Source organism: Brachionichthys hirsutus, chromosome 18 (assembly GCF_040956055.1).
Source record: "Brachionichthys hirsutus isolate HB-005 chromosome 18, CSIRO-AGI_Bhir_v1, whole genome shotgun sequence".
NCBI classification, from domain to species: Eukaryota; Metazoa; Chordata; class Actinopteri; order Lophiiformes; family Brachionichthyidae; genus Brachionichthys; species Brachionichthys hirsutus.
Genome location: NC_090914.1, coordinates 7,909,207 through 7,933,832, shown reverse-complemented (window position 1 = coordinate 7,933,832; position 24,626 = coordinate 7,909,207). Strand labels below are relative to the sequence as shown.

The window sequence follows — 24,626 nt, the reverse complement described above, 5'->3', positions numbered from 1 at the left end:
TTTAGCTCGGCTGGATCATCCATCATCCCTGTCACACCGAATCGGCAAAAGGAAAGCGGCAGAGGCAATCTACCTTCTGTCTCATCGGGGGGAAGGACGGGGGGGGCGAGGAGGAGGGGGGGTAGAAAAAAACTATTAATATTAAAATCCTCTCCTTCCACAGTAATCCTAGCGTTTTCTCTTTCTCATCTGATAATCTCCGCACAAAACGGAGGGCTTCTTCCTTCCGTTTTATCCAGAGGATAATAGAGCAACGGCAAAACAAAAAGGGTCTTTATAGGTTTTGAATAGCAGAGAAAAAAAAAAGATGCATCAGTAACGAGACGCTGATGTAAAACCAATAAATATCTACATTTCACCCTGCCCGGTGGAGGCCCAGCATCCATCTGTGTCTGAAGAGAAAGTGTTTCACAAAAATGAAACGTGAAGATATTTTAGCAGGAATTTCAATAAAAACAAAACAATAAAACACCCTGAGTAAAATAAAATAAAAATAAATATTCTGATGAGATGGTTAGACATACATACAAAAAACGTTTAATTTAAGATATAGAAAGTCGCTATATTATAAAGAAAACAATCACTGTGTAATATATATTTTAAAGCACAAATAGTTTAGATTTATTTCTTATTTTATTTACTGTTTTTTTTTTGCGTTTTCTAATTCAGAACGCACTGAAAGCGACATCTAAACAAATATGCGGCCTGAAAACTGCTGCGTAAACATCTTCGGAATTATGAGCATTTTATGGCGTTTCAGATTTATTGCAAAAAATAAATAAAAACGAATTAAATTGTTCAGTTTTTTTTCTTTAGACAATGGTTGGAAAAAATACGGAACTCCACGTACATAATAAAAATAAAGAGTTGAATTTACGACCAAAACTCCCAGCAGGCCGATTTATTTTAGTGGACTAAATACAAATAACAACATATTATTAAATTATATTACAAATATGATTTGTATCACAATTTTATTGTTATTATTGTAGTTTGTGTGACGTATTATATCCGTCGTTCCACACGTTAAGTGAGGGGCAGTGTTCTTAACTAAAATTAAAAAGAGAAAAGCACATTGGAGGGCTCGAATCGGACTCAGCGTAACTTCCATGCCAAAGTCATAAAATATTTCAGCCAAAGTGATGTTGTCATTTCTGTTTTAAGGCTATGACGAGGATGGCCGCGGGCAAACGCGCCCAAAAAGCACAGAGAAGGGAGAGGCGCGGACAGGCCATCAGAGCTCATCGGGCGTTGCCAGACTCGGCCGACAGGTGGCGCTGTAAAACGGCAGAAATACGCAGGGCACATTTACGGAGGCCAGCCATGTGTCTCACCGGGGACAGTTCCCTTTTCTATTGTCTGAACGAAAGGAAGACAGAATCTGTCAACTGTTTTTATAATCCAAAAAATATTTACAAAAATTATCATTATGAGTCCTGTAAATCTAAATAAGGGATATTGCTAAGAAAAAAAATAGCCATAACTAAAATGTTCAAGAAATGTAATTTGGTATTGTTTAGTTTGCTTGTTTTGGCCAATATGATTGAGAGAGTATTTACAAACACATCAATGCTGGTAGTTTATTATTTTTGTCTAAAACTATGATGGGTTCAAAGTGAATCTGTCGTCTAATTTAAACCGTTGGCAGTTTTTTTTTTTTTTTACAATTCCAAATACTTATTTGTGTGCCTTAATAAATTGCCAAAGCAACACAGGTTTGCAAAAACAAAAAAAAGACTGTTAATAGGCCAGATTATCTAAAATAATAATAATTGTATATTCAAATATGGATAAGGTTTCTGTTGATAACACAGTTAATCACACATAAATCTAACAAAAATCAAAAATGAAATATTTATTACAGCATTTGTGACTGAACACCTTTTAAACATTACGTCACAGTCCTCATACAAGTATTTAATGTAATTTTTGACAAAAGCTTAAGGGAGACGGCATCTTATCATCTAGTGAGGAACACGTGCTGAAAAAGGAAGGAATTCATGGACATACAATATCAATGCCACAGCAGATCTGAAACTAGCAAAAACATTCTTTTTCAATTGAGGTAAACACATAGAATATCTAACATGAAACAATTAATAGACTGAACTCTGTACGAAGTTTGTTACAATATTCTCTCAGCTTTTCCCCTCCAAAAGCATTGAGTTCATAATTTAAGTTTTTTTTTTCTTTTCTTTTCTTTTTTTTTTTAGTTATAAGTTTTTTGGTGCATCAACCATCAAATGCTTCTCCAGTGCCACAGAATCAATGTTTGTGTCAGTATCGTCCTTATGGCAAAGAGTGTTGATCCGCGGATAAAGAAGCGCCGTAGGATGTTGCTTTTCCACTATTAAGCTTCCTTCAATAGGCTCTGACCAATGAGAGTCCAGGGTACAAAAAAAATAAAATAATATTCAAATAAAAATGTATAAAACCAACACAATCCAGTGCTTGGGCAATTCAAACAATGAACTTTTTTTTTTCCTTTAAAACCTACAGGGCAACATTCATTCATGAATCCAAAAAAAAAAGGTGGGGGGGGGGCATGACAAATGTTCAAGCTGAATCTTCTGGAGAGATCCGGTGTCACTTAGCAGCCTTTTCCCATCATGCCCTGTTCTTATAGGGGACAGGACCTGATTGCCCTCCGTGGTTTGGAGCCTTGTTGTTGTTGTTGTTGTTTTCTTTTATAGTGCTGTGCTGCGAGACAGTTTCTCCTCCAGGAAGGAGCACACACAGTGTGAGAGAGAAAAGGTTAACCTTTAATTCTAAAACTAGCTCAAGAAACATAAACCATGTGATCAACAAAAAAAGAATGCACAAGTTTTAACTTATTCATCTATACTTTTTATACTACAGTAGTTATAACTCTTGGAGTCTTTCTGTTGTTTCTTTTTTCTTTTAAATCTTCCATAGTCAATGTGTTTTAGAAGCGATTTCGCATGTCACATGGAAGTGAACTGAACATATTTATGACGGTGCGCGTGTGAGTGCGCCGAAAGCGTGTGTTTTTAAGTGTGTGCGCGTCTTGTCCGTTCTTTGCACACGTGTATGTCAAAACGTCCTCTGTTGATCTGGTATACCAAAAGCCCAAGACTTTACAAAGTGTTCTTGTCAGCTTGGTCCTCCGTTTGGATGAAAGTAACAAAATTGACAAGCCTAAAAAAAAAATATCACAGCTCATCTGGAATTCTGTTTCTTTAGTGTCAAATTCTGGTCAAAAGTGTTCATTTCTTATTCTTAAAAATAGCCTCAAAATAGGATTTATTGTGGGCCGCTGCATTTTTTTTCCTTCTTTTTTTTAAACTCTTTTCTTGTAGAAGCTGTAGTAGTAGTTCCCTTAAACTATTGGGCATGGATGTCCAGGCTTTGTCCTCCAGTACTCGGGTCAATGGGAGTGAGCAAAGGGGGTCTCTGTGCAGACATGGTCATTCCCAGGTGTGATGAGGGTCCTCCATGCATCAGCATGGCGTGGTGGTGGTGGTGGTAGTGAGGGTGGTCGGGCAGGTACGCGTGGAGAGGGGGTCCGTGTCGGATCTGGGAGGGGTGAGAGGTCATCTGGTGGGGGTTGGTGTAAGTGTGAGGAGCCATGCTCATGCCCATAGGACCGCTCTGAGGTACGTACTCCACTGGCATGCCTGGCAAACCTGAAAGAACGACAAGAAAGAAGGGAATGCATTCAATAAAACCATCGGCTCTCAGCGGCTTTGACAGCTTCTTCCAACAATTAATGGACCTTAATTCAATTTAAAAACAACCCCGACAAAAAAGAGCTCGTCAGATTTGATGACATTGCAGCACAGGAAAGCGAGACATCATTGCACTGGGCTATTTTTGGGTATGGTGAGTGGTTTACAATGCCCAATAGCGTTGTGGTCAGGTCTCAGGTTGGAAAATGATCCTCAGTCCTCCACAGACACTGAAGTCCTGGAGGACGAGAGGAAAACCAACCGACCGTATTGACGTGGAGAAGCGCTAATACTTTTACAAGTGGAACAGTCAATTCCCCAGCTGACTCAAGTGACAAACCAAACAGGCGCTCTCGTGGGGATGTGCCTTTGTGAGCGCATTTGAGTTTGAATCGCTTAAAGAAGATATTAAATAATTTAGGACTAGGTGATTCGGGTTCGTTAAATCACCAAGACGAGTGAGCATTAACGGCTCGGTTCCACCCGCCCGAATGAAAGCGTTTTATGCTAAACACAGTGCTGCTCTTGGAGCGTTTTTGGCAGCACGAGCACACACACCACACAAAAAAGAGCGGAGAACCGAAATCTAGAGTCGAGAGGAAGATAAAAGAGAGAAAGAGCAGCTGAGGTATGTTGATGCTCCTTGAGGTGGACCTCAGCATGCTGGCGTCTCATACTGTGACAGGACCCGGCACACGGAGTTCGGCTCAGCAGTGCCACTGTTTGGCTTTTCACACTGCTGTTTGTTGTAATCAGAAAGAAAAAAGTAAGATGTGGGGGGTTCTTCCTGGAGCCAGGGACTGGAGTATGGGAACATAGCTGGCCTAGAGGGCTGGACCTTGGGGAGAGACAAGTGAGAGAGCAGGGGGTCCCGCTGGAGCCAGGGGGGGGCCTGGATCTGGGATTGGGTCTGGGCCGACCTGCTTTGTAATGTGAACCCCTGGGGGATTAGAATCTGTAATAAGAGGGGAGAGGTCGCTGCAAGGTCACTAGGCATGCTCACTCGCTGCATTCCTCCACCTTAGTACACTGCAATTAAGAAATTACACTGGAGGGCCCCGGCGAGGGGAAGAGGAGGAGGAGCAGGACAGAAAGGAGAGGGGGGGGGGACAGCAAAGGCCAAGATTAATGGTCAGTCTCATTGGTTGAAAGCTGGACCTTTCTGTAATACTCCCCTTCCATGTCAGTTCATTTGAAATGCACATGTTTGTTGGAGCAGGTCTCTTAAAACCTCACTACTGGGGTCATAAAGAAAATAAATCATCCAGGGTGTTGGGGTATGATGGGGGGGCCCTCACCGCCATACAACCCAGAGCAGCTCCTGTTAAAAGACCCAGCAGATGTTTTTGACACTGTAATCTGGTAATCTCCACTGTTGTAAGGCGCAGTCATTCCGTTAAGTAGATCTGAGACCCCCCCTCCTTTATTAACAAGAGTGGCAAAACCATCTGAAGACAATAACTGAGGACGAAGCGGGCCTCTCTCCCCACCGCTCCCTGCTCACCTCCCTTCCAGGCTTCTGCTATGGCAGTCCTGCTCAATGGCTGACCATAATTAAGTACCGAATACAGCATATTGTGTGGCTGTGTAATCAAATCAAGAGGGGATAATATTCCTCTGTATTAAGCTATTAATGTAATTGGTCATGAAGCATAAAGTATGTTATGTAATTAAATAGTCTCGACATTATATAGCCCTATATTAAGAATTAGCCAACCTGAGCAAATGTTGTCTCTGTGTGGCTGTTTTAGGGAACATTGCTTCCTGATTTTTTTTTTTTTCCCCCGCTGCCATTAGCAAAGACAGGAGGGGTCGAGAGGAAATGAGTGAGAGACAGAGCGAGAGAGAGATAGAGAGAGAGAGAGAGGAAGCAAAGACGAGAAGAGTGAAATGATCTCTGTCGGCAGAATTGCTGCTGTGACCCTTTGGAAGATCCCGGCTCCATTTACATATAAAGGGTTCTTTTAATCAAGGTAAGTGTTATTATATTGTGCCTCATTGGGCAAGGGAGTTTAGGTGTTAAAATAAAATCTCTGCTGCCCTGCTGCCTTTGGGATGCGATACATCTTGATTTTTCAAATGTCAGCACTGTGGCACTAGCAGGAGGTAGAATGGCCGGCTTAATCAGACTGTCGCCATTTAGCCGTATAAGGGTGTGTGTGTGTGTGTGTGTGTGTGTGATTCCCTCCTTTTAGGTGCAGTCATGCTTGTATCTACAACCTTATAAATTTATCTCAATGTCTCCATGCTCTTGTCTGTGAGTCTCAGGTCAGGTTAGTCACAGGCCCCAGCCTCCTCCCCCTCCCCAAATCGTCCCCCTCCAGTAGAAAATAATCAAAACACACAGTACCCCCCCCCCCTACACACACACACACTCATTCCTCCCTTTACACAGCTCAAACCAAACCCCCAGTGAAGGATCGGACGTGTCACCCACGGCCCGTATATCTCGCCCGGGGACCGTAATGTACTGCGCTGTTCCCGTCTTTGCATATAAGATAATTTGGGCATCAATCCTTCCCAAGACAGATTTATGTCACTCGGAGGACAGTTTCACTTCTCCTTCTTTATCGCTTCACTGGAGCCTGCTTAATTTCTCCCCGTCAGCCCCTTCCCCTGGAGATGTTATTTTTTCCCTAAATGTCTAACATTTGCATTGGCTGTCCGGGATGGTGAGAGCGATGGCGCTGTTGTGATAAATAAATTTCTGCACGCCATGCCAGGTTGTTTCTTCCCCTCCTTCGTCTGTTGTTGTTCCTGTTGTCTGGCCCACACAAGTCCCGTCCTCTCTCTCATAGGAATGTCCCCCTTCCTCCTCCCGCCCCATCGCCAAGTCTTTCAGGTTCATCCTTGGCTGCCCCCCCCGCCCCCCCCTTCTACACCATAAAGCATCCTCCTAAAATACCCATGCATGCAAGCTCATCATTGTCGGTGCTAGGGAGTGTAGGCTTGGTGCATTTTTATGCAAAAGATGGCGCAGTTCTGGTGAAGTGAAAAGGAATTGCGGGTGGAACAAAACAAAACCAAAGCCCCAAAGTGTAAAAGACAAAGAACAGATCCCAGTACTTACTTCCCCCTTGTTCTTTGCGTTTTGCTTTACAAGATGGAGGTTACATGTAGTGCCATTGCCCATCCATGCCCATATTCATCCCCATTCCACTCATAGGCCCTGGAAAGAGGAGATAAATGCCAGAAAAGGGTCAGCGGGAGTTTGAATCACAGAGAGGTCGGAGGAGACCCACTGATAGCAAAGGAAGACGCTGGTTAGGATTAGACTGAAAGTGATGAGGGAGAGGGGGGGTGGAAGGCGTTAAGAGGTGTGTTTATTTTCCATAGCATCCCACAGATCCCATTGTTGCAATCATATGTGAAAGATTTACCCAGATGTGTTAGAGAAACAAACTGGAAAAAGCAAGCCAGACAGACAACAGGCTTTTAAAGAGAGTCGCTATGGCATTCGGTTTACGTGGGTGACTTTCGGACCTGATTCAAACAGAGGTCACTAAATCTCATGCAACATTACAAGCGTCAAGGGATCAGAGGATCAGTGTCGACGGGTCTTGTGATAACGCAGTACAGAACTGGTTTTCTGGCAAAGCAGGCACGACCTGAGGGAAGGACTTACCGGCCGGTCGGATCCCCATGTGCTGCTGACCGTCCAGCACGAAGCTGCCCATTGGCTGGCCCTCTGGACTGTACGCCGCCCCTTGGCTCACTGAAGGATCAAGAAGAAAACCTGATTGTAGTCAAAACGTGGACATAAAAATGGGAGGGGGAAGAAGAAGAAGAGAGAACACACCAGACAATCAGCAATTGTCCCAGCTTCAGCCCAAACATACTGTAAGACATTGTGCTCATGTTTGTGGACTGCACTGACTGGTGCGTGGCATGCAAACATGCATACAGAAGGTCCCGGCTCATGGAAGCACACACACGCACATGCACACACTCTTGTGCAAACACTTGCACTAGCAGACACACATTCAGTGTCACTCGAAACCACAAATACAGGAGACGCATTGTTCTTTAACAGAGAAGAAAACAAGCGGTTTGACAGGATGGGAAGTATTTCTGCCACGGCAGGCAATTCACCCTGTCAGCGCTCCAGATGAGTCATCGCGTTCACCTCCCTACGTGTCGATAATTCAAAACTTGTGCAATCGTTCAATATTATGAATGATTTATTTGATATTCCGTTGGGTAGGGGATGCAGCAGCAATCACTTTGCTCAGTTATATCTCGTCATCCCTGTTATTATCCCTAATGAACTAATGCTCTTTGAAGACTGCGTATTCCAGGACCGTAGCGGCATTATCTCGGATAATCTGTAATTTGTAATGATTAGAGGAGCTGTTAGTCATGCTGTTTTTGAAGAGATTGTTGATTGGGACACAGTTGGTGCAAATATTGCACATAAGAGAGCAGCAATTTAAGGGAAAGTCACCCACATATGTCGGAACATGTCATTAAACAAAGAATGACTTGTCTTTTTTTTGGCGATGCGAGGGTTAATGCTCAATGAATCTTAGAATTACTGCGTCCTACCACAAAATTGGACGGCGGTGCATAAACTTCTCAGTTTGTGCTTTCTGTAATCTGACCACAATAGATATGGAAAACGCAGGCGTTATCAACGAACAATATGGAGCTTTGTCCGATTAAATAAATGGAAATCCCTGCCTGCTTTGGCGTGAAAGCAAATAATCAGATTAGATTTAATCAAGGCATCGCGATTAACTCAGTTTCCATGATTGAAAATACACTAAATAATGCCGTTAAACTGAAACGAAGCTATACGGAGGCCTTGATATTTGGAACGTGGTCATGGACTACTAAAAAACAATAAATGAAAAAAGCCAATTAGAGATGGAAAACTGAAGAGAGGAAAAGGAGATAGCTCAAAAAAAAAAATGCTGCTAGCATTTCCGGCACTCCTCTTGTGTCCAATTAGTGATTCTCAGAGAGAGTGCTAATATACCTCTCTCTCCACTTAGACGAGGAAATCTCCAATTAGAATCAATCAGCAAACAGCCCACACCACTGCATGAACGCATCTCATAGAGAACATGGGAAAAGGGATGACGGGAGGGCGAGGGCGGGAAGGGGGTTAGCAGATGTAGGATACCACTTAAAAACAAAACTGGGCTTCAGGCATGAGATGCATGCCAGCAAAGCTTTTTTTTTGGAAGGGTGTTTTCATGCAGCATAGAAAAGAAAAGGAGGGAAGAAGCACCCTCTGTACGTCGGCTGAGTCGCTTCATTTCCTTTTTTTTGTTTTACCTGCTCGATTTGACTGGTCAATCATTGGCTGAACTATTCTTCTCCTGGCATTAATGAACCTGGAGGAGAGGAGAGAAGAAGAAGAAACAAGAGAGAGGAGAAAAACAAACGTTAAATCAACCTCTCATTCACACAAACGGAGATTCATCACAAGGCACCACAAAGGAAAAACAGTTTTGCATGACTTGATGGCAACATTAGCCTCAGAGTCCTAGAGAGAGGCGTTCACAACACAACAGCAACAAACAAAAGGGCAATTGTGTGCCGACTTGGGAACCCAGTGAGGGATACTTTTAATGTTCCTTATGATCTATCCCCCTCTGTTTTAATAAAGCTTTTGATTACGTTTGGTTGCTATAGGCACCAGGGAGACATTCCTCAAGTATTAAGTGCAGCTCAACCCTCATCGTGGCACATCCCTCACTTCCCGTGTCTCTCTTGGTCATTCCTGCAGCCGGTTTCACGCAAACTTCCGAAGCACAGCGCAAACTCCTGTCGATGGCTCCATCTCGAAAGCAAAGTTATTTCTGAAGTGTTATCACCCGCTGGAATTTCAAAGTAAGCTTTAAGTTAGCAAAGTTGCAGGATACAAATGGCTCCTTTCATTGCTCCCCACCATTCCACCCCTACCCTACCTCCACCCTTCCCCTCTGTGAGACCCCACTCTGGCTGCATTGTAGGGGGTTTTGCTCCCCTTCCAGCTGTCTAGAAATGAGGACCAGGCATGGGCCGCTCCGTGCTTTCACAAGGTATTGTTATGTCAGCGAGCCCATCAATTAGGCTGTCTGAAGTTTTATCACCACCACAGCGGCGAATAAGTGCAGCTCCACAAAGCCTACCCAGCCGGCCTTGCTCCTGTGGCTTTTCCAGTGTGGAGCCCGAGGTCATCTGGAGGTGACTGCCAGCCAGGGGCAACCTTTTTAACTCGGAATGGGATGCCTAGGGTGCAAGCTGCCCATTCAGGTGGTGCAAGCTCTCCGCCTTTCTCCCTTTCTTTATCTTTTAAACATTTTTTTCTCATTTACTTTAGCGTACAAATACATATATATATATATATATAAAGAATGAAGAGCAGGCAAAGCTCTACAGGTACCACCATGTGGTTGATATTAAGGAGGGGTTTCAAATCACGGTGGAGCTGTCCAGCATGGAGTCCTTTACTGGTTCCAAAAAAGTACCAGGAGAGAGGCGAGGGGGGGGGGGGATGCCCCTCCACCTTATTCTAACGCACAGGCCATGGCACCATCATTCCGACCAAAGAACTGGTCATTAGAAGGAAGTGAGAGCTGGAACCAATTTGGGCTCCTAATCCCCCATGAAGGCCCGATACCTGCCCTTACCTTCTCCAATGAATTTAAACGCCTGTAATCTTCCTGGCTCAAAGTGACATGGTAAAAATGCACAATTGGGAAAAGAAAGAAGTGGCGCTTATTTGCCAGGGGGCATCCAAAGTGCAGGTATATGCAGGGGTGCTGCGGGCCCCCAAAGAGAAAAAAGAGAAAACACATCCATATGAGAATGAGAAAAAACCCGAGTGGGACGGGAGGAGGGTTGTAAATTCTATCATTGCAATGTATCATTTGGGCTTGAAGGGAGGAAAAGGGGTTAACCTTTGAGATACCTTTAATTAAAGGAGGTAACAAAGCATTCTTAGATGGCTATACTGTCGGAAAATATCTGCGATGCTTAGAAAGTTGCTCCCAGCATCGAAACGAGCCGAGCAGGTAAGCAGTGAGACATTCCTGCTATCACAATCCCCCTTAAAGCTCAGCATACAAGGTCTGTTGTACTAAAGTCTGCTGCCGTGTTCCTCCACTGTGAGCACACCGAGGGGTTCAAAATCACAACCATGTGCTTTCTTACCTATTCTGGGACATAACCATAAACACATAATATTAGGAATGTTCTTCCCAGGTGCTAAATTTGCCCACATGGTCTCCGTCGACTGTAGATGAAGGGTGTGCTACATGATCAAAGTTTCCTTCCTCTTTTGTCCCCCCCACACTTCTTTTAATATCACATGAAGAAAATCTGTAGTCACCAGGATGCTTGCTGGCCAATGAAAATGTAGCAGCGTGAGTGTGGAAACAGCTCGTTGCAATTTATGGATAATCAAATATTTCCTCCTTCTGGGATGAACCTAATGCTTGTCAACATTCCCTATTGGCTGACTACGATCACATCACACACATAAAGGCTCTGTTTTGTACAACAAATGAGTTTCCATAGTAACTAGGAGTCGATGTGGTGCCCTGGGGGGGGGGGGGGGGGGGAGTGCAGGGCGACCAATGGACCCCTCTCGTGGCCTTAGAGCACCTTTTATCAGTCTGAGCAAAGCCAATTGAGATTATCAGACCCAGGACAGATAGCAGTGTTTTCCCTCGACCCGTGAGCTGCTAATGGTGTGTATTTAGAACAACACGACCAGGAATCCTCCAGAGATGAAGGCCAGTCAACTGGGATGGATGGATAGATGGATAGATTTGAGGACCTAAGGCCCTGAGTGAGACCCAGAGGTTGACCACAGGGACTGAGAATTCCCAACCACTCGCTAAAACATGCGTGCACGCTGTAAATCCAAACATCGACACCATGGACATAACCACAACCATTGCCAGTGTGTCTGTAGGCGGACCAGAAGACAGGAGGCTCACAGGGGACACTAGCGAAAAACCTCCAACCCAAAGCCCATGTTTTATTATCTACATCTGGTGGTCGAGCTTATTATGGCCTGCCTCTGCTCAGTGTTAGCGCCCAGAAACACCAACATGCACACATGAACACACAGTACACAGAGTACCGCTCAGCATGGGAACTACATGCTGTCTTCAAACAAACCATTAAAGGCAAGGTTAGGGGGTCGAATGGAGGTCACTCCTGAGGATACAGCTCAGAATTGTTACATTATCCCAAGGAGAAGGTGGGCCAGAGGGGGCAGCAAACCACTGTTGTTTAGCTTGACCAACTGGATCCTACTAGCTAATGAGCCTCAGATCCATTTACAAGTTGTATATCAAAGACTCCTTTTGCAGTGCTGAGAAATCTTTTTTTAAAGAATGCACGTGAATATGTGCATTTCTCACACATTGCGTTCATATGTGCACATTCTTCACGTGCTACTGCCAGTTGGCCTGCAGCAGCACTTCTCACTGGAATACCCTGAACTGTCCTGAGCGACACGCGTCTACAGACGTGTATGGATGGTATAGGGTTCCATGTTTATGACTAGTCTGCCATGCAGAGTAAAAGAAAAGATGGATTTAAATAGTGCTGACTAACATGCGCTTGCACATACGGGGTGGAGGGTATCTGGAAAGGTGTCAAATGCCCTGGGTAGTATTCAGTGATTTGCTTTACCAAGGGTCTGTATGTGTTGAGGGTGAAAGAAAGTTAGAGACCCAACAATAGACTCGGGTTCTAATCCTGTGGTTAGATTTAACACGACACACCGACTCCGTAATTTTGACTATAAAAGATAGTCTCTCATAGATTGACAGATAACTTGGAAGGTTACACCTCCGGTCTGAGGATTAACAAATGATCTCCAAAACGGCAGCACGACAGAACCAGTCTGTCAAACTCTGGTGTTTGCATTCAATCATTTCTTTCTTACTTCCTCATCTCGATGTGTCAGACGTGCCTTGTTTCAGGTTAACTGACTCACAGCCACACCTGGTAACTCGCTCCTGTTGTCAGCATTCCTTCCTCGAGAAATCGACATGCCAAACCACCCTCGCCTGGAGCGCCGCCAAAGATGTGGAGAGACAGAGGGGAGAGAGCGAGAGCGAGAGAGTGAGAGAGAGAGAGAGAGAGAGAGAGAGAAAAAGACTTGCTGCATGGCTGGCCAATTGATGTGGAGATCAGGGAGAATGCAGCCAATCAGCAGTAGGGTCACTCGTTTGACGAGTTTGTGATGAAAGAAAGAAATTGAACCAGAGCCAGGAGAGAGAAACAGAAATACTAAGCATGTCCTTTCCAAGAAATGAGTGACGGAATGCTCCAAACGAAGCCCTATAGAATGTGCAAACCGAGAAGCTGGCTTCCAATTTGTGACACAGAAATGTTAGCAGTTTGTTGCCTTCATGGTTGACTTGCAGATGCCCATTTCGAAGATTCATATGCCAGGGAAAGAGGAGGCAAGTTTCCATTTGTCAGTCAAATCGCCGGGCCCCTGTCGGTCTTTGCGGGAAGATTAGAGGCAACACAATCCAAATAAGAATGTGCTGAGCTCAGTCCCTGATCACTGCTTACAAACATGACGGTCCTCTGGTTCTTATTAAAGATCATTGCTTCCATACCTCTGCTGCAGACAGAAATAAAGATTCCAAACCTCCAGCAATTGAGTCACATCTCACTGGAATCAAAGGAGGAAGGCTTTAGTTTGATTCCAACCCTCGCCAAAAAAAGAGAGAAAGAAAGACAGTCCAAACGGAACGCTCTGTGGCCTTTGACCGGGAAATGCATGCAAATTAACCACATGAGGTGGGTGTGTTTAGTATAAGCAAACACTAATTATGGACCAGTCAGACCGTGGGGCAGTCTGGGGCTACTGAACTCCAACACTGATCTACTGTAGTGTCAACAACACTGATTGAATCCGCTCACATGGTCCTAACAGGCCCCCTGTATCCATTTATACACAGCTTGCCACCACACTGAACCAAGAGCCTCTATGGATTTATCATAAACCATCACAAAGGAGCCCAGGATGGAGGTGAAGGACAAAGGGATGGGCCAGGGTTGAGAAAGCATCCCAAAGCTGTCAGATATGGAGTTTACTTTTTTCCTCTCCCAAAAAAAACCCTTCTTTAAGTTAAAACAGGAGTCAACCGACATAAGGCGGCCGAACATTACCTCACCCCCGTGTTTGATTTAGTGCAGATGTTAAGCAGAGCGAGGCCGGATCGTTTTTTTTTTTTTTTAGGAACGTCAAAGAGGGCCCACGTTTAGGGCAACCACTGTGTTTACATAGTTTTACCTCTGTCTCCCTCTCCTTCTCTCTCATCCACAGTGCCTGCACCATGCCCCCCCATCCCTCCTCACTCTTTTGTCTGCCTCTCAAAGGGGGACTGTTTCACCTCTCCTCTATGGACTTTCACTGACCTGTTTTTCTTTCCCTTTTTATTACTCCACTCGGTGCCCTTTTGTGGCATCCCCCCAGCCCTATATGAGTAACATTTGCACCGCTCTGTCAGTTCAAATGCAAAAGTCATTCCTCTCTGAAACCCGGGGAGTGCGACTCATTAAGACTGGAGTGTAAAATCAGACAAAGAATTGTATATTTGTGCTGCAAACTGACACGGTTTAACCAGCAGCTAATTAAAATAAATCAATAGCACTGCAGCGCGCTCATTCTCTGTCTGTTGCGCTTGTCTTGCTCTGATTTCCCGTCATCACCAAAGAGACGGAGTGCAGCGTGGAGTGTAATGCTATTCCAGGGATAACGGCCTTTAAATACCACCTATGCATTACGGTGAGTAAGGAGCGCCCACTGTCGCACGATGAAAGAGGAGATATCCTACAGTATGACAATTTGAGTGATGGAAATGTACAATGATAATCCCAAACAACAGCGAGAAGAACTACAAAGAAAACCAACATGGACGTCCCTCTTTATTTGCCCTCCAATCTAACTCTGTCTCCCCTCTTTCTCCTGTCCAGCAAAGGCATGTCACCCCTAGGCCTGCAGTCCAGCCGCCTGACCCCTGCATGGCGGGCTGCTCGGCTCAGCTGCTGACTGTCCGTCAAACACCTCCAGAGCATCGTTGGGCCAGGAAAACTACGCTTGTTGCCCCTTTGATCCAGCAAGCTGCAGCTGCTGCTCCAGACAGCAGCACTTTGTTCCTCCGTCTCCGCAACGCACTCTGTCCTACGGCACAAAAACACTGAAGCCAGTGCAGAAGTGGAGGGAGAGAATAGAGGAGAAGAAATATGTAGAGGTTATGGAGGGGGGATGGGGGGGTTAAAAAAAACGTGCCCGTTTTTTCCTCCACTACAACAAGCTCTGACAACGGCAGTGTTTTTTTTTTCTTGGCCCTGACACAGCTCTCAGGCATCTCCATCTTGACGCTTCACCCTCCCTTCTCTTTTAAGAGATGCGATAGTTATTGTTCAAATCAGCCCGGGTGAACGGAATGGACCGGGGCCAAGCTTGCCCCAGGCGTCAACACACCTGTATGAAAGAAACCTTATTGCAGCAACCCAGCAAGGCTAACCTACCCTAGCTCTACCAGTTTTCTGATGTCAGGAGGGAGGGTGGAATCATCTCCCTCTTTTCCAGTCCCCTAATATTTCCAGTCGTTAACCTTTCTTTCCTCAGAGGCTGGCACCTCTGACCTGCGGTGTTTTGCGGACTCTGTTATTTGTGAATATCACCACCAGACATGAAGATTAACAAAATAGTTGATCCGCATTTCCCTTCTTCTCTCCCTTCTGCTCCCCCTCCCTTAAGACAACACGTTATTAAAGTGCATAGGTGCACAAATCGTATTGTCTGCCTGCCCAGAAGCTGAGGGACCAACAGTTGTGTTTTCTGCTGTTTAAAGAGAGTTCTGAAAAGACGCAACACGCCTTCCTCCCGTCAAAAGGATCCAGCGCATGGCGCGTGACGGGGTGGGGGGGGGGTCGTCAAGCGCTGGAAGGTAGCGATCATTCCTGGTAGGCCAGCTTCTCACCTTAATATGGGGGCTTTCTGCTTTCATGCAGGGCCAGGAAGCAATACAGCAGAGGCATGTTGTTGGCATTGCAGACTGGCGAACACACAGATATTAAAACGCACACAGAGGAGAGAGAGGGAGAATAGAGTGAAGAACTGAATCCAGTAGAACCAGGCCTTCCCACCAGTCCTCCTGAGATGAGTGGCTGCACATCCAAGATCGCCCCATTTTCTCAGCCGCACAGACTGCCATGCTTATTACCCAGTCTTCTCTTTTTCCCACAATTCCAGTGCTTTTGGGCTCCTTTGTATGTATCTGTGAGAGGGCAGGTATAATCTCCATTTCCATCGCCTTCTCTCTGCTATCATACAAATGTGTGACTTTTTTAGCCTGCCTGTCTCTTCCCATATCTATTTCTTTCACCCTGTCTTTGTCTCTTGCTCCATCGTATTCTGCTCCCTTTCGCTCTCAAACCTTTTTTTCCCCCCTCCCCGCCTGGCAATCGAGTGAGAGATTGTGCGACTCTGCGACTCCCCCTTATTGTCAGATATCAAACAGGGCGGCTTTGTGGATTACCAGGGGAAGCTGATAATGACATGATTGAGGCGTAATATTTCAAACAAAATTGAGTGCCAATTGCCTGAATCGTCTACGCAACATAAGTGTCTGCATTGCAGCAGCCAGGGAGGAAATAAGGCCAGCCTATTTCCTTTGCTTCATATCAAATGCCTCTTCTTTTCCCTCTTTAAGATTATAATGGGTTCAGCTCAAAGAGAAGAAAAGGGGGGACCTGCCAAGAGAGGCTTTGACAGTTGCGTTCTCACACAGCTCACATACAAAACATGCTCGAGTACACTTGTGAGCATGCATGTGCTGCATACACAGACACGCACTTACAGGCATCAACTCATCAACGTATTCCAGAATCGTAAATGTATTTGCCAAAATCAGCGCTGAAGGGAGGCAGAATGGGGGAGGTGCCCCCGTTTCCCCACCATGCCCCCCCCTCTCGCCTGGCCACTTTTTACTCTTTACTATTGCGCCGCGAACCCTGAATTTAGGGCAGTGAAAACGCACGGCAGTTTGAGCAAAGGAAAAAGCAACAGCTCTATGTGAAGGACAGGCTGCTTCTCCGGCATTGGGCTCCGGGTATGCTCGGAGTCTATGAGAGCCTGACTGCTGGTTCAAGCAGGACCCATTGCACGTGTAGGTTTGGAAAGGGATTCTCCCTTTCTCCCTGTGATGTCACCATGTTCTCATGATTGTGTCTCTGGCGTGTGAGCGCCGAGCACGTTTCCATGGTGTGGCCGAGTAAGTGTGTTACTGACCACGAGAGTCATTGGTCAAATGTTGTCGGCTTGCCTCTGTCTTTCCGATTGAATAATTAATCCGAGTTCCAATCGCACCTAATCGCTTTGACATACACGAGGCAAACAAACGCACATGTGCAGGCACGAAGAGTTTAGGGCTAAAAATCCCAGCAGCAGGCCAGTGGTATAAATAGCAGTTGTTTGTGTAGGGGACTGCTGGCAAAAGCAGTCCTGCCACAGCAGAGAGGACCACAGGGACTCGGATGGCCTGAAGCGAGCCCTCCGCCTCTCAGATCAGCTTTGACTGGTTTCCTTCATATGTTATAGAATCAAAACAATCCCCGTTTCACTAAAGCTACATCCACTTTACCCCGGACTGCAGAATACGATCCTTGAGGACAAGTCTGTGAACTGTCACGAGTGATAAAGCTCCTCATAAGAGCCGTAAAAATACAAATACAGTAAACCCTATCTCTAAACATTTTATTTTGTAGGTTGAAATATCCCTGATCGGAAATGGGTTTTATCGCTTTTAAAAAGGGCTCTGAACCTCACAACGGAAGGATATTTTAACAACTCATATTTACTCGACTCATAGCTGGGAATAATTATCTTGGGGGGGCAGAGGGTTTACAGCAGACAACCTGCATGGCCATCCAAGAAAAAGCATTCCCATTGCCCTCCCTTCTCGCTGCACATGCTCCCAATTGAAACATTTCTGTCGGAAATGGGGGGAATAAATATTCATAAGGCCGGGGCGAGAGAAACCTGAGATTAGGGTTTTGGGGGTTTCTCTGGATCTTGTTACGCATTTAATAGCATTGGCTAATTGTGGCTAATTCCATCAGTGAATTTTGAGCATTGATACATGCAGTCCACATGCATGGTAAAGTTATGCTGCCCATTTCTCACCCATGCCAAATTGCAAATTACCAGGTTTGATATCACCAACATTTAGGCAGCGTTCCAATTGAGATTGGATTGTTTTTGCAGCGAGGCCCTGCGACTCCCTCCTTTTCTGCTTGGCACCGAGTCCTGATATCTCATCCATAACAGGCCTGAACTGGGGCAGAGTGTGGCTTAAACAAGCAAAAAGCCATATTGATTTATAGGGTCTTCCATGATAGGCTTATTGGCCTGCACCTCAAAGCCACAGAGGGCACCAGGCCACGAATCACTGCTTCAGGAAACAGACACAACAGGTAAGAATAACACATCGGGGGTGTTGTTCAGGATGTGATTGCAACCCCCCCCCCCCACCCCATTTAAAAGCACCAACTTCTGTTGTGTCACAAAAAGAAAGGCAGGAAGGTCCACGGAAGTTATTTTGAATATTACGCCACACAAACAGACACACACACACACACACTTAAACAAAACAAAGGTGGAAGAGCACGCTTATTTGCATGCTGTTACTGTATATCCAAACACAGGGATAGAGGGAAGGTAAAGTGTGAAAGACAGAGGTAAAGAGAAACAGAGGGGGGAGAATGAACGAGCGTGCCTGGACAGAGAGAAAATACCTTGAAGAGGTTCACAGAGTTTAAAAAGCTCAGCCAAAGAAGGAGATCCTGTCCTCTCTGACTCCAACACACACACACACACCCTCAAGGCCATTCTGTTACACACCTGGTCACCTTTATCCTTTTTAGTTCCATACACCCTCACCCTTCATTCCACACACACACACACACACACACACCGTCCACTTAAACACATTTACAACATTCAGCTGCTCAAGACACATCACTACTGAGATACACACTCCAGCACCCTGTGGCTAACACACAACTCATTTTGTTATCTCCCTCAATGATAAAACTAATGATTCCAAATCTACTCTGTCAGGTTGTCTGATCCTCTGGGGCCTCAGCTTAAATCCCTCTCTCTCTCTCTGTGTCTCTCTCTCTGTGTCATAGTCTGCACAAAGACCAACAATCTCTGCCAACTGACCTCCAGAGTAGGAACACAAACAGAGCGACTGGTCATAAAGACACACACAGCACCGTAGCAGCTGAAGCAAATGGCTTTCTTTTGTGAAAACAAGCCGTTCCAGTTCCTGTGGAACGACTTGTCCTCTCTGACTCCGGCCTGGAGTTGGATTTTCCTTTAAATGCACGACTACAGCGCCGATCAAGCTCACTATGCAAAACAGTGATGGAGCAACTGATAAATCGCAGAAATGCATGACATCATCCAGCATACAACCCAAAGGATTTACGGACCTATTCACTACTAGTCCGTCCGTTGGCACACGTGTTGGGCTTTGGAGCTAAATAACAGGCCAACATCCCGGGCTTTCCAGCTGCACATCCTGAGAGCGTTCATTCCGATGAGCTCTAAAGTCAAATTGAATCTCATAAACACAGACTTCACTGTATAGACTTTGCATTTTATCTCTCGGCGGTTTCACCTTTTATGAGCCCGGGACCCCTATGGGGGGGAAGGGTGAGGATGAGCATGACGGGAAGGCGGCAGGGAGAGAGTCGGGATGACGGTAAGGATGCTGAAGAAGATGATTGCAGAAGGAGCGGGGGAATAAGAATGAGATACAGGTTGTCAGGATGAGACAGAGGAGAGCCGGGGTCACAAATCTTGCTGCTATTCTAGTACGTGACGTCTCCCCTCGTTTGCGGCTGCTCATTAACAAACAATACTGCTGTGAAATTGGTTTAATGACAAAGTAATAAAATTGCTATTCTGCTCACAGATGGCCTCAGGCGCAGAGAGATTCTGGCAGGCTTACTGTGGCTGCCCGTGTGCATTAAGCTGTGTGTTCACGAAAACAGCATCCTGCACTTGCTTTCTCACTATCACCAACCTTTCTTTTTTCTTTTTAAGTTCTTTCTCTTCCTGCAAATGAAATAAATTAACCTACTTTCCTCCCTTGTATTCTCCCTGAATTCTCTCTCTCCCACACTCTCACCCTCTTGCTGTTTCTCCTCTCTCTCTCTCTCTCACAGTTCTCACCCCAGTGTAGAAATTACCATCTTAAAATAAAAAACTGGGAGGGGGGGAAAACGGCTCACCCACGCAAATGCAGCTCGACTTCATTTCAAACGCGGAGCCCTTGTTATTAAACGACCCACCAATAAAACCAAGCCGTTGAGGAATAAAAGAGCCAAAAGGAGCAGAGGAGCACAAAGACCTCCCATTCCTCTCTCTCTCTCTCTGTGTAATGCGTCTTTCAGCTCGTTGCCTCTCTATCTTGCCTCGTCTGACTCTTTGCTGGGGGAATTTCATAGCCTTAGAGAGTCTTGAGCTTGTAATGGGAAAACAAGTTAAAAGCAATGATTTTTGAACATGATTGCCTAACACTGCCAATCTCATTAAAGCACCACCTGCTTTTCATAACTCTAGACCTACATAAAGGTGGGCACCGGGCTGCTCCGTGGTCTTGGAGCGAGTCCATGCCACGCCGTGACCCGTTTGAGAGCTTTATGAACTGGAAGTGTGTCCTTTTTAGTAACACCGAGAGTGCAATCAGCACTTACACAGAGCGAGTGCTTTTCTAAATACAGGGGGCCGACACTAGCATCTGCTACTGGAGACTCTCGTGGCTGATCCTGTGAGTGCGCCATGTGTCCGTGATTGCACCCATTTGTTGAACGCAACGAACAACAAAATGAAACCGGCCACAACGGGGAATCTGTTCTATTTTAGTCTGCCAGTGATGAAAATATGTTTTTTCCAAATGTGTTCCTCCCCCAAGAAGAGATTAAACGGGATTATTATTACAGCACCAAGAAAGCAGCCAGATCAAATGAACTTAGCGGGTAGGGGGTGTTGGTAGGGGGGCTGGCACTTGGGATCCGACAACAGAGTCAATTCTGCTAATTAACTGCCAATTAGTGGTCCCTAAATGACAGGGATCATGATGCTTGTGTTGGCAGCGATGGTCTCTTTCGCAGTCAGACACACGTATAGACTCATGCTCGCACACAGACACACAAGAGAGATATGCACACACACACACACACAAACATGCACACAGCTGCAACCTCTCCACACTCCAGCTGTATATTTAGAAAGCCAAGGGCATAAGATGGCCACTGCCAGGAGTCCCTGGTTGCAGCCAAAAAAAGGCCTGACATTTCCATCTGGGTCAAAGTTAGATAGATAACCAGCAACTTTCGTCAATTGACCACCAATGTGGCAGAAATAGACAGAAAAATAAGGAATAGGTGGCATTATAGGAGGAGCAAGGGGAGAGAGAGAAAAAATACTCAGATTCATAAAACCTATAATGAATGTGGAAAAAAGGTGGTTAAGCCAGTTTCATAACCGTATGTTGCAGTTGGAAAATATTAGTTATTTTTTGCTGTATATAATGGGCTTGCCCACCAAATCTGGATCATAAAAAAATCATAAAAGCCAGTGTTCCTGAATGTCTCATTGGCCTGAGGAAGGGAGAGTGGAAAATGTTTTGCTAAATGAAGAAACAAATTTGGCTTTGGCGACTCTTTCTTTTTTTTTTTTTTTTTTCTGATGTTGCCAGACATTGTGCTGGAGGGTTCATAACATTTTGCATGCAAACCTGCTTTTAGGTGAGATTAGCTCCGTAGAATTCCAGAGGAATCCGCAAAGGAGGGCGAGAGAAGAAAAAAGTCGATGTTTTGAGTGAGAACGGGGCTCCTGCTGTGAGGAGAGCTACAAAGCAGTGAGTTAGAGCTGGCTAAACTCCGTTTATCTACATGCTCTGCAGACAGAAGCAATCTGGGACTATATAGATAAGGATGTTATAAAGGTATATGAGTGACTTCTGAAAAGCACTTTTCAAAGTACTCTTTTGAGCTGCCTTTTTTCTTATTAGCGTCGCATGACCGATGGTCATTGATTACATATTCTATACAGTCGTTATATGAGCTGCTGCTCAGTTTAAACAAAAAAATCTCAAATATAGCACAGGTTAAGTTCAAACTGACTCATATGGCGATTGTTGCTAAAGGTGGAATTTGTCCCCCTGAGAGGAGAGATTCTCAAGAGGAAAGAAAACCCAATAATAATCAGTAGCTCCATGCCCTGCCCTGAATGACCAGAGAGAGACTGAGTCTATTTCATCTGCTCAGTGGGCACAGGCTGCATGGCGCCGTCATCTGGCGGATATCCTTCTCTTATCATGTGACCTGTGCTCCGACAGGGGGCAAAGGTTGGCTGTGATACGCCCCTGTGTCTTAATAACTCACTCATTGTATTCCTTTCTGCCTCTAATTAGAGTCTCTCCCTTGTGTGTGTGTGTGTGTGTCTGTGTGTGTGTGTGTGTGTGTGTGTATGCCTGTATTTCCCCCTGGGCTACAGAGAGGAGACATAGATGTAAAAATAGAGTGTGGCTTGGTGCCCTCTTTATTGTTAACAGTGCGCCAGTAGTCACTCATAGATGCCATGAACTGACATATTTGCAATCTGTGTGGCTTGGCCTCTCTCTCTCTCTCTCTCTCTCTCTGTCTCCCTCTCTCCGCCATGGAAATGACCGACTATCTGCCTGCAAGATGAGGGAATAATGAGGGGACGTTTTCCTTCCTTTTTTTTTTTTAGATGCCGTTTCTCTCCCGTCATCTGTCATCGGCCTCATCTCTGGGGCACATGAAATAACACCGCACGTCACGTGCGTGTGCGTTTACACAGCGGTAAATAACGGGAGGATAGCCGTGTGTGTTTATGGCATTGAAGGAGAGCATATCGTGCTGGGTCTGACGCTGAGACATGAAAGGATTTGGTCAGGCCCCATTTAGCCCAGACTGATAGCGGGACACCAGGAGCTGCTGAGGCAGGCAAGTATACCGCCAGATACTGTGATGTACTGTAAACTCTAAACACTTCTCCATCCAACACCTGAGTCTGCAGTTTTACCTGTCATTATCACAGAATACCAAGCGTGACACGGCCCTCGCCTCTTCCCACAATCTGAAACAAGTGCAATCGCGTATGGGACCACTCCCCATTCAGCTGTCTCAAATGTAAGCAGAGCAAACACACTGACCGGTAAACTAATGGTGTTATGACACACTGTACACACATGCCACCTCACACACACACACACACACACACACTCTTGTGTACTCAAAGGACACTATTAGCTGGATAATCAGCACAGTGAGGTTGTGGACTTTAACTTTTCCTCTGTTCCCTATCAACATGACCCAGCTAACGGGAGCGTGAGCTACACACAGGTGAGGCTGCCAGCTAATGATCTCGACTAGATACAGAACCTGTGCGTGTGTTTGTGTGTCTCCCCAGGCACACACACACAAAGGTTTAACAGTTAGAAGCACTCGACTATCTGTTTGCGTGTGTGTGTGTGTGTGTACAGGTGAGCTGCAAAAGGAGGCGTCAGTCAGACGTATGATTTGGGAAAGTTCAATGGGAGGTGGGAGAGCGAGATGCGCCGTGTATTGACTATCACACAGAGAACCCTTGTGCCCTCGCTGGGCTGCGATTGTGCCGGCAGACAAAGCCCTGATTCAGCACATCCTTTCCCCAAGGGAGAACTCTGGAAACCAAAGACGCCCCCCCCCTACCATCATCCACTGTCTGTCTCTACTTCCCTCTCCTCCCAGTAACATGACAGTGAACATGCATCAAAGGGAACGACGGAACAATGCAAAGGGCCGGCCAGGAATTTGAAGAGCTTTTTTTTTTAAAGAAGGAATTTCACATGGCAGCATTCTGTCATGGCTTCAGTGGACAAGCTCAACAGCCGCCACAGGCCAAGCCACGCGATATTAATATAAATTACTGTCCAACCAGGCTACGCACAATGATGCCGAAGTCCACTTCATCCAATAATGTGGCAGCATCTGCCTGGAGAGTCCACAGAACCAGTCGATGCATAAAGTACCAGGAGATCCAGCAGCAGCGTCCGCGGTGCTTCTCTCATTACTTTAGTTGTGAAAATTGATTCTCGGTGTGTTTTGGCTAACATGACTGTTGGATCATTTCCACTACCGCCTATGTATATGCGTGTGTGTTTGTGATTATGTGTGGAAATAAGGTTCATGAGGATGTTTCTTTCCGACCTCGTTATAAATGAATCTGAGGCATTTCAGCGCCGGGATTGGATTTCATGTCCTCTGAGAAGGCAGGAACTCTTCCTGTATCTGTGTGTGTGTGTCTCTCTCTCTCTCTCTCTCTCTCTCTCGCTCTCGTTCTCCTTGCAGGTTTGCAGACTATTTCTGCATTAATCACCATGACACAGGCAAGGCAACTCAATTTTCTGCTCCTGTAGGTAAGGTGTGTGGCGTCCCGAAACGGTGGCACGAGGCATGAAACAGGCAAGCGGGGGGCTAATCTTTGGTTACTGGTGTAATTGAAATGCTATCCACACTGTAGGGTGCATTAAAGTCTGATAACAGCGGTTCCTGTGGCCAATTTAAGTAGCTTGACTTCCTTTGGCTAGAAGGGAATAAAGAAAAGGGTGAGAGAGAGAAAGAGGGAGAGAGAACGACGGGGTGGGGGTGGGATGGGGGGGGTCTGATAGATAAGGCTGACAAACCAGGCTAATTCTCCAGGCATGTTTCTCATTGTGATCCAGAAAAAATGAGAAGAAAATGCATCACAGAACCAAAAAAATCAATTGACCCTCGGGTGGCTTGTCAGCCTGTGAGTCTGATAAACCTAAAAGCTTCGTTAATGTCGGCCTGCCTGTACCCAACAGATAGAGCACTTTGTAAATGAACCCGCTTTGATAAATA

At 45.5% G+C, this 24,626-nt stretch overlaps 1 protein-coding gene across 1 annotated transcript in view; it reads right to left on the bottom strand.

The window, feature by feature from the left end:
- Nucleotides 1-3,345: 3,345 nt before the first annotated feature.
- LOC137907759 (homeobox protein Meis2-like) overlaps nt 3,346-24,626 on the bottom strand; it is a 43,594-nt gene continuing 22,313 nt past the window's right edge. Inside the window, exons 4-6 of the mRNA XM_068752115.1 lie at nt 8,970-9,028; nt 7,315-7,404; nt 3,346-3,647 (exon numbers count right to left, since the gene is read on the bottom strand). Coding sequence (XP_068608216.1) covers nt 3,346-3,647; nt 7,315-7,404; nt 8,970-9,028 — 451 coding nt within the window. The remainder of the gene's footprint in view (nt 3,648-7,314; nt 7,405-8,969; nt 9,029-24,626) is intronic.